This window comes from Glandiceps talaboti, chromosome 12 (assembly GCF_964340395.1).
Source record: "Glandiceps talaboti chromosome 12, keGlaTala1.1, whole genome shotgun sequence".
NCBI classification, from domain to species: domain Eukaryota; kingdom Metazoa; phylum Hemichordata; class Enteropneusta; family Spengelidae; genus Glandiceps; species Glandiceps talaboti.
Window position 1 is genome coordinate 19,212,598 of NC_135560.1, and position 14,926 is coordinate 19,227,523.

The 14,926-nt window shown below is 32.9% G+C and overlaps 1 protein-coding gene across 1 annotated transcript in view; it reads left to right on the top strand.

Moving 5' to 3' along the window:
- LOC144443302 (sodium/calcium exchanger 1-like) overlaps positions 1–14,926 on the top strand; it is an 81,638-nt gene that overhangs the window by 1,188 nt on the left and 65,524 nt on the right. The window contains exon 2 of the mRNA XM_078132741.1: positions 3,630–4,412. Within this exon, the coding sequence (XP_077988867.1) occupies positions 3,666–4,412 (747 nt within the window). The 5' untranslated portion in view covers positions 3,630–3,665. The remainder of the gene's footprint in view (positions 1–3,629; positions 4,413–14,926) is intronic.

The window sequence follows — 14,926 nt, forward strand, 5'->3', positions numbered from 1 at the left end:
ACTTATAATCCGAATTGTATGTATGTATGTATGTATGTATGTATGTATGTATGTATGTATGTATGTATGTATGTATGTATGTATGTATGTATGTATGTATGTATGTATGTATGTGTGTGTGTGTGTGTGTGTATGTATGTATGTATGTATGTATGTATGTATGTATGTATGTATGTATGTATGTATGTATGTGTGTGTGTATGTATGTATGTGTGTGTGTATGTGTGTGCATACATACATGTCTACCTATCTGTCTCCCTTTCTACCTATATGGTTACTACTGTCATGACTAAAAGGAAGGGCAATGTAAGAAAAAAACGTGAATATTGACAACACGATCGATATTGACTCCGTTCTTTCACGCTTTATCGATGATTACACGAATGGAAAATGTGAAAGTGAAATAACTTGAAATGATACAAACACGTACACGATATCGTTTGACTGTTGAAAAAAGACACTTTCAAACTTTTTCATCTGTGACTTTTCAAACCACGAAATCTTTATATCTAAAATGTATGTAAAATAGTCAACTTTTCGGTATGATTTTACACGTAAATATTTCAATTCAAAACAATTTACTGACATCAGACATTAAGCAGAGAGCCACTATTTGTGTCACTTGTAGAATAGTTTTAGGTTTTTCAACACGCAATATTACGGTATACCGAACTAACTTACTTTCTTTGTCTCATTTTGATATTTCGGTAGATATTCTAGTATCGGAGCTGAGATGCGCAACATATCATGTAATTCAAGGGCCCTAGGAAAACTTAGGAGTTAATTCCAGTGCGCTTTACATGTAATACCTGGAATGAATTCGTAGCTGAAGTGGGCACATAGTATAATTATGGAAGTAGAACCCTTCGGTCATTTCATTTTTTTTATCAACACTGTAAGCTTATACTAGAGGCCCACTAGTTACAGAAATTGGTTATTGGAAAAACTTTTTAGCTGCAGTATTTCATGCATTGCACACAGTCAGCTTTCACCTTGTTGATCACTGTTACTTCAGTGTAACCCTGTGACAGGCATGCTCCGACAGGGAAAATGTCGAACGGGGTGTCTCTAGCTCTCTTCTCCCTATCCTTTGGGATTTAGTCTGACGTCATTGCTATGGATACAATTGTTATGTAAATAGTGGGAAAGTTGACATAGGCGGCCATCATTAACATGCGCAGGTTGATTGCTTTTGATTACGAGCGCCTTGTTGCCTAGCGATTTAGTGAAAGAGGCTGTTGATTTTCCAATGGTTATGTTTTGTGAAGCTGATCATAATAACAGTGACGATATGTATTATTCATGAGAAGAAAAGACGTCGAGACATCGAGGAACGCACTTGCACAGCGCACCGCTAAGTAACGAATGAGTAGGCGAAGGTGAAAGGAGATCGCGCGCTGTCCGTACCGAGGAGCTAGGATCATATTACACCTATCTGACTTGTATAGCGGTAATCTTGTATAACGGTCTGACGTTCGAGTTGCTTGTCCACGTGAACGAAAGTCAAACGTCAAGGAAGAATTTGTCATTACAATGCACACACAGGGTATTTCAAGTTACCTTTAAGCTTACCTAAAGCTAGTCGAAGTGTATAATGCCTTAGCCATGTCAGTTGCTGGGATGAACACAAAACAACGATGAAGGTAGTACTATCGCCAACAAAATGATAATCTTGATACAGAATTCCTCGTTTGGAAAATACACTTCCAAAATTTTCATGTTATGATTTCCATCTCTACATATGCATCCAGGTATGTATAGTGTGCTCGTACGGTATGTTTTGTGAAAATATCGTCCCGTGCCAGTGTACAATGGGGCACCGGTGTCGATTTGGAGGCGTGGTAAACGTTCAGAGAGTAGCTGTCGTCCTCCGTTTTGTAAAATTGTATGAAGTTTATGTTGTGTTCAACTTTTTTTTCCTCCTGGGAAACACCTCTGATCGGGATATGTACGTATTTCGTGCATGTACAGAAAAACAGAATGGTGATATCCGATTGACTTTGGATTATTTGCATAAACTCATTTTGTACAGTTATATTAGTTGTACTGTACGCTTTCCGTTCAAAAAAATGAAAGAAAAAAAAAAGATGAATTTTTGTACATGCAAATAACAATGTCTTTATTCGACAGGACTATACATGTAACTGACATTTGCTAACAAATCAAATACCATTACCAACTATATTTTGGACTTTCGGACACAAAATACATCGTGCATATTGAGTAATGTGCGTCATTTACGTCCAAACATTCTGTTTGTCAATTTATAAAAGATGGGCTTACCATTAGATTTATTTCGTCATGAAACCACGGATCGATATTGAACACTGTCAGAGAGGGTGAGTTGGCGATGGAAATATGTCGACATCCAAGTACACATAATGTAAGCCGCTGGCGTGCAGGTTTATTTCACTACACAAAAAGATGAACATCTTATTGTAAAGTAGCTGAAAAAAGTCGAAGTTTTAGAGATATAATGGATAACTTTTATTTATTTGATACGGTGTCTCGTGTAGTTCTTCAAGTTCCTTGTATTTTGGACGTCTCCACATTTACATTACAGTAAAAATGTCTACACCATGCACCCCCAAAACTGCAAGTACCTGCAAGTGTATGATTTTACATGTAAATAACTAACTCACCAGTGTTGATATTTGATGCTTTATTGCTGTGTCATATAAAGTTGAAATGCGTTTTAAAAAAATGAGCTCTTTGTATTATTACAAGAAAAAGTGTCATGATATGACAGTATTTGTTAGGATTATAATATTGCATGTCATGAACGGCAGCATAATGTAATCAGAAGGACATTGTTTGCATCATAATAACTTTTTAATCTGATGAATATTTGTCAGGCTTGATTAGAAGAGTTAAACATGAAATTAAATTTAATACAGGATTTGTGTCAACTGAACACAACAGATGTGAACAATCCACATCACTGTATTGTCTGAAGCATTTTAATTTTCTATGGACAAAAAAATAGATAAACTGTCACAGTAACCAAACCCTTCTCTTTCACAGTTTTAAGTGTTTTTTTTGTACGAACTGTCATATATTAGTTTCAGTTATCACCTTGTAAGAGAGAAGTGTAGGCCCACATAAACTTGCCATATGTTGAATTTCCTTCCATAGCTGAAAAGTGGCAAATGTGAACAGACATATTTACTGTAGTAAGCAGGTAAAATGTACTTTAGTTCCACTGTCATTTTACTAGGGTACCTTAGCAGTGTTTTTGGTAATGGTGGTAAGTAGGTATAATCTACCTGAGTTCCCAAGTCATTTTACCAGGGTTCCCACACCAGTGTTTCTGCTAAGGGTTATAAGTAGATAAAATGCACCTTAGTTCCAAAGTCATTTTACCAGGGTCCGTTATCAGTGTTTTTACTAGGGGTAGTAAGCAGGTAAAATGTACTTCAGTTCCCAAGTAATTTTACCAAGGTTCCTTACCACTGTTTTAGCTTAGGATAGTAAATAGGTAAAATGTAATTAGATTTCCCTAGTCATTTTACCTGGGTTCCCTATCAGTGTTTTTGGTACAGGCTATTTTTCTTAGGAGGGGTAGGGAGGGGGAGGGTGTGTGAAGATAAGTGTTGTAAAAGTAACATATTTTTTCTTTTCTTCATCAGGGTTTTAAGGACTTAAAGTGAGAAAGAGCAAGAAGGATGACAGATCTTGTTGTATATACCAACTATTCTCGTGGAGTAGTGGTTGAATATCTGAAGAATGGGGATACTCAGTGTTCAAGCTGGTTACTTCTTCCAGCAGAAAATTTGTGGCCTGAATGGTTACGAGGATGTCTCTATTTAATTGCATTGCTTTACCTATTTGTTGGTATTGCAATCATAAGTGATGTGTTTATGTGCAGTATTGAGATAATCACCAGTAAGAAAAGAACTGTTGTACGCTGGGATGAAGAGAAGGGAGAACGAGTTGAAAGAGAAATACTTGTATGGAATGAAACGGTTGCAAATTTAACTCTAATGGCCTTGGGGAGCAGTGCTCCTGAAATTCTGTTGTCTGTTTGTGAAACTGTACAGCGACTTGACGGCAATGGAACTGAAGATGCTTTAGGAACCTTCACTATCATTGGTAGTGCAGCTTTTAATCTACTTATGATAACTGCTATTTGTATTGTTAGTGTTCCCTCACCTGACGCAAAAAAGATCCGTGAATTTGGAGTTTTTCTAGTAACTGCAGCTTGGTCGATGTGGGCCTATATTTGGATGTTAGTAGTACTTCGATGGGTGACTCCAGGTGAAATTACAATTTGGGAGGCATGGGTCACACTTGGCTATATGCCTTTACTTGTCTTTTCAGCCTATGCACAGGACAATGGGTGGTGGTTTCATCGCATTTGTAAAAGACCATCATCGGCAGTTGGTGTGGATATACAGGAAGGGAGCCAAGCTGTAAGTAAAATAAAATGCGAAAGTTTTAAAATATATGTGTGACATAGCATAGCAGGTGTTTTCAACTTTGCACAGGTAACAATCAAGGTAGGTCAAAAGGTCTATTTCTAAATGTCAAATGCAGTTTATTGATTTTACACAACCACGTTTTTTTGAAAGGTATGTTACCATGGAAACAACTTTATCCAGGTTAGGATTTTTTCCCCCACTGTTTTACTGATTCTTTGAATGTGTATAGAAATGTCAAATAACTTCAAAACTTGATGGAATAATTAACCAAGTTTTGAGAATTTCTGCACTTGTGAGCAGACAATACTATTGATTTTTTGGTCAGGGTTTAAGTTTGTTTTGTCCTTGGAAAACTGGTGAGTATACCCATCACTAATCTCATAGAATTACATAATTCTTACCTTTAACCACTTAAAGATTTTAATGGTTGCTGAAAAGAAAAATAGCTTTTTTGTCCTTTTAGTCTTGAGGTATTGATGATTGAGTTAATTTATCATGTAACTGACTATAGATGTAGAAATTAGTTTGGTAGTTGCTGAAGTACAAAGAAGGTTTTTTTCACTGTTTTAGAAGGGGGGGGGGGAAGGGTAGCAGCAGTGAGAGGACCATGCAGTTCTGCTTACTATGCTACTTTTATGGAGTGGATCATATTTTCTACGGTCAGGAATTGGGTAGAGGTGGAGGAGTTTTAGAATTAAGTCACGTTGAGAGACCACGTCCCGATTCTTAATTTTTATGGCAAGAACCCAGCAAAAAGGGTAGCGGACAGAACATCTCCTTGTCTAACACCAGAATTAGTAGAAAACCGTGGTGGAAATGAACCATTGATATTTACACACGAAATTGGATTTTCATACATACTGGTATATTTAGTAAAAAGACAATAGCATCAATGTTTGCTCATACTGTCGAGGACGTAATGTGGAGTGATGTTTTTGTTGTCACTAAGTTAGCAGACAGTGTAAATAACTCAATGCAACCCCATTTTTTCCAACAAACACATTCTTCAACTGAATCGAGCAATGTCATGGTGTCATATATAAGATTACTGCCACCATGTATTACCATAATGCATATACAATTATCACCAGGGTAGGCAGTATTGTTAATCAGCACGGCTGGGGTCATGACCTTTGATGTCGGTAGTAATAAAGGCAATTGTAGTTTGACAAAGGACAAACACCAGTAGACGAGCCTTGTAGTAAAGAAAAAAATGGTCAGTTCCATTGATGAAGGACAAGTTGTTCTATTCTTAGCTTAAAAATACCATACTATTGTGGTTTCCATAACTGGTTCACTCAAACGGTATACTAAAGGCAAACAAATGTCATGTCCACAAAAATTAAGTAGTCGAGATTTGAAAATTAAAGCCTTTGAAAAACGTGTTTGTGGTAAGAATGTGAAGGACTGAATATTCTGTATTCAAAATTACTATTATGATCCTTGTAGTTTGATATATACCTGGATTTTAGCAGCATAACAGTCGTAAAATAGCCCAATAATTCGTGAATATTTTATGTTGTGAAATGTACAGCATATGGACGTTTATCAAATGTTAATGGAGTTTAGATGTAATGTTGTACGCTAGTGTTTTTGACAGGGACTTCAGTAATGTTTCTCATTGAGATGAAAATAAGTGCAAATGTCAGTCTGAGTATCTTATTGCCGTGATAAAGGCTTTATATGCTGGCTTAAAACTAGAGACTCTAAAACCCACAAAATGCCATTTTTTGATTTAATAAAGAAGTGCCTGCTGTGAATGTCACTGTAAGCCTGATTTAATGCAGAATGAACACACTATCAGTATATCATGGCATAACGTATGTATAGAATGAGAAAGCTTTGTGGATTAATCTCAAAATCATTTCTAAGAAGGAAATTTTTCATGAAAATACCAGTCTTATCTGTAATCATGATAAAAATTGGTAATTTATCAAATTCTGCCTTGCAGGAAATAAATTGGTTGGCTACTGAGCATGACCCTTTTAACAAAACCACTTGATCATAAAGAATTATGAAAAATGGGCCACTGAAAACCGTTTCTTTCATTTCAATATTTAGAGAAATTTCATATCATACAGTTCAGAATCAGAAATGAACAAAATTTGCCAAAAAAAATCAAGGGAAATCTAATTTTGTTTTGATGAAGATTGAATGTAAATATTTGTAAATTTTGAAATAAACTTCTGCAAGGCCTAGCCTTTTTTATTTGTATTTGGTCAAAATACTTCCAAACCCAAGTACTGTTTTGCAATTCAAAATAACAGTGAAAAGTAGATATCGGATAAAATTGTGGATTGAACAGTTCACTACCATTTTGTTCAATATTGACTCAACAGTTTCTGCAACTGCAATCGAAGCGAACAATTTATTCTTTTGTGAACCGTCAGGTGTTGGTATGTCTGTGTAAGCCGAATTGAAATTTGAGAATGTTGTTTTAGTTGTGAGCAGCTCCTGGTATAAATCATACCAAATAGAAATGCTAGACTTTTAGTAATTCTTATTGATTAGAGGCCGGGATAAAATGGTGAAATCCAGTCTTTTACTTTTATACTCAGCAGTGTCTTGTAAGCTAAAATTGTACTCAATTTGAGTCAACATTACATGTCTATTCAAAATGGCCACTGCTCATTAGCTCATTTTTTGGAGATTGAAAGTTAGTTGTGAAATAGTCAGCAATTAGTGGTCAACATACAGACTAGTAACTGTATTTATCTTGGTCAGAAATTTATCACAATTTATTAATTAATTATTAAATGAAAGACAAAATAAAATCCAATTGTCAACTTGCATAATTTTATCATTTTTTTCTCAGAAATGTTCACAATATATATGTATGTAAGTAGACTAATTATCAGTTGTTCTTACAAACATATATTTTATTTCAATTCCAATTTTGTGGTCATTTATATTTTTGTGTCATATTTTAAATGCAAAAAAAAAATGATATTAATTTAAGTGAAAAAAATTGATATTAATTTGAGTGTTAGGGAAATATTTATCAATTTAATCTATGAACATTGTTCTTATCTGTAGTTGTATATATCTATTGTAATCTAGACGGCTCATTATAGTGATTTATACAACTTAGGGGCAGACGTGTGGATGCTAGTATCCTTTCTGAATTTATATAAATCAAACTGTACATTGCGACAACAAATGGTTATACAGCCCTAACTGTCACTGTACAGAATCGTTGATAAAATGTAGTTTTTAGTCATATACAGGTACAATGTCTGTCACTGTACAGAATTGTTGGTAACATCTAGTTAGTCATGTACAATGTCTGTCACTTTACAGAATTGTTGGTAACATGTAGTTACTCATATACAATGTCTGTCACTGTACAGAATAATTGATTACATGTAGTTAGTCATGTACAATGTCTGTCACCGTACAGAATTGTTGGTAACATGTAGTTACTCATATACACTGTACAGGCTGTGTGGTTTTGGTGAAAACAGCGTAGCATTAAAAATCTTGTGAACTAATAGCCACATATTACCTATTTACTATACTTCAATCAAAATAATGATAGTATTAATCATGAAAATATTAAATGTAAAAACGTATTAATGTAAAATTTAATATGTTGTTTTATACTACAAGTATATAATGTAAAAATGTTGTGAACTAAAATGTACTGAATTGCCGTATTGTATATTTTTGGTAGAATTAATTGAAAGCAAAATGCATCAGCAGTAAATGACTTGACATCAATTATAAATTATGAATTTTTTGGCAGAGGAATTGTTGTATACAATAATAATGTGCGTAAGTAATCAAAAAACAGTGCCCAAATGAGTTATTGAAAAGGACAAAGTCGTTTGAAAGAAGTCAAGTTGGCATTTTGTAACATGTAATTCCTACTAGAGCAGACACACCCATTTGTTCATACTTTATCATAATTTTTTAAAGTGTTAGACACACACAGTTATAAGTACTTTTATGTACTGTGTCAATAACTTTAATTAATAATCCTATGTGTGGATGTTTGTTTGCTTTTATATACAAACCTAAATTTGTGAATTGCATTTGATAATCTGACAATCTGTACATACATTATACATCATATGCTGAAATGTTTCACGCTGGTTATTACATGTAAAAAGACTCAATATACCAAATAGGTAAAAGCTAAACTTAAATATACAGTGATTTTATACAACTCAACATACCAAATAGGTAAAAGCTAAACTTAAACATACAGTGATTTTATACAACTCAACATACCAAATAGGTAAAAGCTAAACTTAAATATACAGTGATTTTTTTATTACTGAGTCAAATCTACTTTAGATTTAAACTTTTAAATGATGAAAAATTCAAGAGTATAAGTAATTTCAATAGTATTAGATTTGGAAATCTTGGCACATATCATGAAATGACTTAAATCATTGAAAATGACATTAAAGTCACCAAAACCCTTGATGTAAATGACGATATATGTGTAATCTGAAATTGGAGTAAACTCTTTTGATACTAAATAGGGTTATCCAAGGTGTGGAAAGTGTTAAAGAGGTAATGTGCAATCATACACAGGTGTGCCATCATTGCTGTAATTTGTAAGCGAAATGAAAGGTATGAAAGCAAATACTTGAGAGAACTATATAAAGGAGGTAAAATACAACTGGAGTATCTCTATTTGCCTTTAAGTGTGTTTAAGTGTTGTTGTAAGTTTTTTGAGGTGAGTGGTTTTTTTATGATGCCTATAGCTCAAGTGGTGATGTGAGTCTCAATAGGTGTTCTTTATTATGCAGTGTTAGGTATTAGATGTGATGGCAGATCTAGGGTGCCATATATTTATACCATTCTACTATCTAAGATATTTGTCATTCATATATATATATATTTAGACTACATTTATTACTGGCAACAATATACACTATATATCTTGTTATTATTTGAAATAGGAATATCCAGTGTATTGGCTGAATATGTGTAGCTTTAATTTCACATGGTCTATATATATATATATATATATATATAATATGTTGTGAAAACTGCAATTTTCACAATCTACAGTCATACAATTCTACTGGCAATCTAACTGAAATGAAAATCAGCATGATAAAATGAGTAATGTATGAAATATCCACATGGAATATGATAAAATTATTTTAGCTTCAACGACTGTTACATTTGTATTTCACACATTTGAAGTGTGAGATTATTTGATCCTCATATGCCAAAGACCATATTTGGGACAGTAAATATTATATTTATAATTATATATTAGTGAATTTGATAGCAACAAGGTAGTATGTATTTGGTGACATTCACTTCCTGATATTTTTGGTACAGCTCCAGACAAGGTATGAATATTTAGATCAAAATACAGAAGTTCTCACAGTAGTTATAACTTACAATTTCAACATTTCAACATATTTTTTTATGGTGGTACTTGATATAACGTGTTAAGAAGGTTGTACTGGACATGTAAGAAATATTCAGATTATTCTTTGATAAAAACAATCAAAAGAGACAATATTTCATCACTTTTTTAAAATGAGAAATTATACAAGTTTGACTCCCTTGCTAGATAAGATCATTGCATTTAGGAATGAAATTTGTCAATAGAGTTGGAAATATATTTATAAAGCTAATAGTTCTAAATGCCCACCTTTTCTAAGGCACTTTTATTAAGACAAGAATGGGCCATTTTATTCAGGACATAATGGTGAGGATTATGATGTCGGCAGCTGCATGGCTGTATTACAGTACACTTACTCATTTCAGCATCATAGGTCTACATTTGCTCAAAAGCTTTGTAAAGTGTGAAAAGTGTCAAGCTAAAAAGCCAGTTAAAAGACTGATTACTGTTACATACCATAGAGACCCAGTACTGATCACCTGGGAACCATCCATGCAAAACACATGTACTTTTCTTTCCCCCAACTATGTTAGTTCAATTTATCACTGCATCTCTCCAAATGTCAACCAACTATCGAGAGCAATTAAGACCACTCAAAAACAAAATAGTAAATTCCCTACAGAATTGTCATATTTTGGTGAGGTGTATTTGTTACAAGTATGATCAATTGTGTTCTGTATTATAGAATGAAGTTTCAGGCTACAAACACTGTTCCTTGTTATTAATAGTAAATAGTATATCGTCGTGTAAACTAACACAGGATGTGGATGTCACCACTCATACATGGTACATATTTGACTCAGTCAACTCACATTTTTCTTCCTTGGCAGTGCATATTTAATGTACACGTACTCTCTAATTTCACTGTTTCTTATAAACAAAAACAGCGACAGCATTTTTTGTAGTGGGTCAAAACTAGGATTTTGTGTCAGTCATCTTTGTAAAGGATAGGGAAACATCAAAATTTGGTTCATCACAAATTTTTAGTGTAATGTTAATTTAGTACATCAAATTGGCATAGTTGCATAAATTCAACAGAATATTCTTCTGTTTATATTGTTTGATTTTTAAATGACATTTAATTTTTTCAGGTTCAAAATCAAATTTGGTCATTTTTTTAAAATGACAATATGGATTAGGATTGGGGTATTTATTTTAGATTCTTAATTTATAAAACAATGTTACCATGGCTTCCTACTTGAGAAATCAATGTGAAACAATATATACCAAGTCCTTGCTTATAACTCAATAAATTGCAAAAGATTAATAGATATGTAAAGTCTTTGGTATTGTACATACAATACCAAACTTTTTATACATTGTTTTTTTAGCTTTTCGCAATGTATTGAGTTTCAAACACATAATTTGTCAATGTTGTTTCACTTTCAAGTAGGAAGCCATGATAAAATTGTCAAAGTTGTAAATTTAAAATCCAAAATAACTACCCAATCCTTATCCATATGGCTACTTGAAGGCATTGATTGATAACACATTGTATGTCATGCAAGTAGACGTACCTCAATATATAGGACATATGTGAAAGAATATGAACACAGTTAATTGTGAATAAAGTGCATAAAATCTACTGAATAATTCAAACTAATTGAAGCTAAAACCATTCAGTCCAATATGAGTTCAGTTTCTGTGATCTACATGTATAAAAGGATTCATAAATTACTCATGATAATTTGGCCTCTAGGCCAGTGTATGAAATTTGTCTTTACTCAGTTTCCATTACAAATTACTTTATATCTCTCCAAGGAGTCAAAAAAGATGAATGTGCATATACTTCAAAAAACTAAAAGTTTGTTTTCATAAACTTTAAACTTACACTTTGCACTGGGGAAATACATTTGTGTTCATTTTCTTACGAAAATCAACACAAGACTATCTAATGTGAATATTTATATTTTGTGGTCAACTAGCTGTTCAACTTTGAATGTGTTATGTATACACTGCCTGTTGCTTAGAGGAAAGTTAAATTTGCATATCATTTGAATATGTAAAACTTACTCATTTGCATGACACTACACTGATTAGGTTGAATTATTTGTGGTTGGTTTTCCAATGGAGGCCTACATGTTAGCTAATCAATTTAATGAGTAAGCAAAAATCCATTCCAACGAAAATAGCCTGAGGGGGTGGAAACAACAACAAAGGAAACATTAAAAGAAATCAATAACAACAAATACAAGACTGTCAAGTATTTCTAGTGCCTGTGAGCAACTGAAGGCCATTTCTTGTTTGAAAATTGAACTGTTTACAGTGAAGTTTTGACAAATAGCAAGGTAGTAACAATATATTATAAACATACACAGGTGTATGATAAAATCACCAATGAAATGAACTGTGACTTGGTGCTTGTTTTTTTTTTGAATTTATTACATTATTAGTGAGGTATCATACTGTGTGTCTAGCCTAGAGTGGTATATATCTAATTCCATTCTCTGTATGGAAACTATAGTTCTATGCCAAAGGGATCTATACATTATAGAAAACAAACACATATAAGTTAATGACATTATTAATATCCTTTCTTAATTTCCCGTTTTGTATATTAAACCTTTGTGTTCTATATGTCATATGTCTTACCACACTTTGAGTAATTTCCCGTATGGTGCTGTACTCTTTATTATAACTACAGTAACTTAAGGTTAGCATGTCAGCCTACAGATATTTGCCATCGATCTATCGTCCTTTTTCCACCTTGACCACTTTTTAATTTCATAATTTGAACCTAATGTAAGGGGTATCCAATGAAACCATAGTAACATGAATGCGCCATCTTGTTGCCATGGCAAACATGCAGTCGCTTGAAGATAATTTGGAAATGATATGACATTTTAGAAGCAGAGGTATATCATAGTATATCATAGTAATTGGCATTCATTATTTGAACCAAATAACCAAATAGACAATAAGTTTTGTTTCCCTCAATTTGATCAGATGTTTTCAGTAGAATGATCATCAAATTAGTGAGTTAGTATCTACGAGTACTATTTTATGAGTATATGTATTATAACATTTCTGAGGAATGGATTTACTTTGATCCCATAAGGCTATCAAATTAATCAATTTGTGAATGAAAACATATGTGATCCTTTTCTCCACTGTACTGCACTGTACTCTCATTAATCGTGTTGTGTATACATTTTATTTTATTAAGAATATTCAAGGTTCTTTTTTTTTGGATGAGACGTAGCAAATTGATATAAAATGGATAATATATGTATTTCTTTTCAAAAATGAAAGACTCTTTACATAATGAGCTTATATTGTTCTATTAAATTTTAATCTGAAATTAATCTTTTTGTTGTAGATTAAGAAAAATAATTTGCCAAATTCTTAGAAAGAAGTGATGATTGGTTGTTATGTTTCCTCCAGTCAGTATTTATGGCTCAAACAGACAAAGTGTTGATAAGCTTATGAGTACTTTTACGTTAAGAACATGCAACATATTCACTATAAGTGTGGTGAGTTCACACTTCACATACATTATTATATATGTACAATGTAGGTGTGCCTGAGAATAAGTTAACCTTCTTGTTCTATTTTGACCCTCTAGTGTGAGGTAAAATGCTATTGCAGGTACCGAGAATAAGTCAACCTTCTTGTTCTATTTTGACCCTCTAGCATGAGGTATTGTAGGTACTGAGAATAAGTCAACCTTCTTGTTCTATTTTGACCCTCTAGCATGAGGTAAAATTCTATTACAGGTACTGAGAATAAGTCAACCTTCTTGTTCTGTTTTGAAATCTCTAGCATGAGGTAAAAATTTATTGCAGTACTGAGAATAAGTCAACCTTCTTGTTCTATTTTGACCCTCTAGCATGAGGTAAAATACTATTACAGGTACTGAGAATTAAAAATCTGGGTTATTGTTTGTAATTCCCACAGTAATAGCAATGTAATATGGCGAAGATTTCTGAAAATGATATAAATGATAAAAACTGTTTTACCAGCAGTCAAATGCAAAGTCTTTATTCGGGTAGAAAGAATCATTATTATAAGAAATAAGTGCAACATTTTGATGAAAATTAAATAGAAAAAAACAAACATCCGAGGCTGTAATTAAACATTTATATATACTGTGAAATTTTGGAGATCAAAGGTTTTTTTTATCCTATCTACAGTTTAATATTTACTCATAGAATTATAAGTTTTGGTGAAATTACAGAACATGTTTTTATTGCAGACATTAATTATTGCAGACGTGTAAATTATTAACTTTTAAAAAATAAATATAAAATATTTCATGTTACATAGGTATTGAATTAAACGTAAAAGTGATAACATGTGTATCAAATTTGATATTAAAAACAGTGAGAATAGCTTTACTTTTTAAGAGGGAGTGCATGATAAGTTCATGAAAATTATACAGCAAATGGTTTTTTGTTAGATTTTAGACCTAAAGCTGTATGTATTGGTAGCTTATTTTATCTTGGCAGTGGCTTGTCAAGACTTTATCCTGCTGTCAGAATACATTTGCCTTGAAGGGTGCATTCATTCACACCTGCTCTAATGACCATAGTGAGGATGTGATTGCATTGTTATTCCTTAGGAACAGGAATATGGTCAAAGGCTGCTGAGATCAACATGCAAAAAGGAAAGTTTTTGTATCGTAAATTATAGGCCATAAGCAACAAATTAACGATTATATTAACAATGATATCACAGTAGACAGATTTACCTGTCATAGTTTCTCAGTGTAATCAGCAAAGTTTCTAATATCTCAGCAGATAATTCGTAAACGGCACGCTACATTTTGTATATATCCTGGCTTTAATAATTATGTTCTTGTATTTCGTTAAATTACGTGTCATCATTTTCCTACAAGGATACCTTTTTGATTGAATGTGTCATTTTAATTTGAATACATGTTTCTATGGCGACTGATTTATAATCTGTTAAAGTATGTAATGCAGGTATTAGTACATGTATATGGATTGGCATTTGATGCTAGCCTTGTTAATATAACCATGCATGTTTCTTTCAATTCTGAATAGACAGATTTGACAGTAAGATTACAGATACACATCAAATTCCACAATCATTATATGTATGCCATGCCAAATATAAATCTCCAATAATCAAGATTACAAGATTAACTTTAGTGATCTGTATATAATTG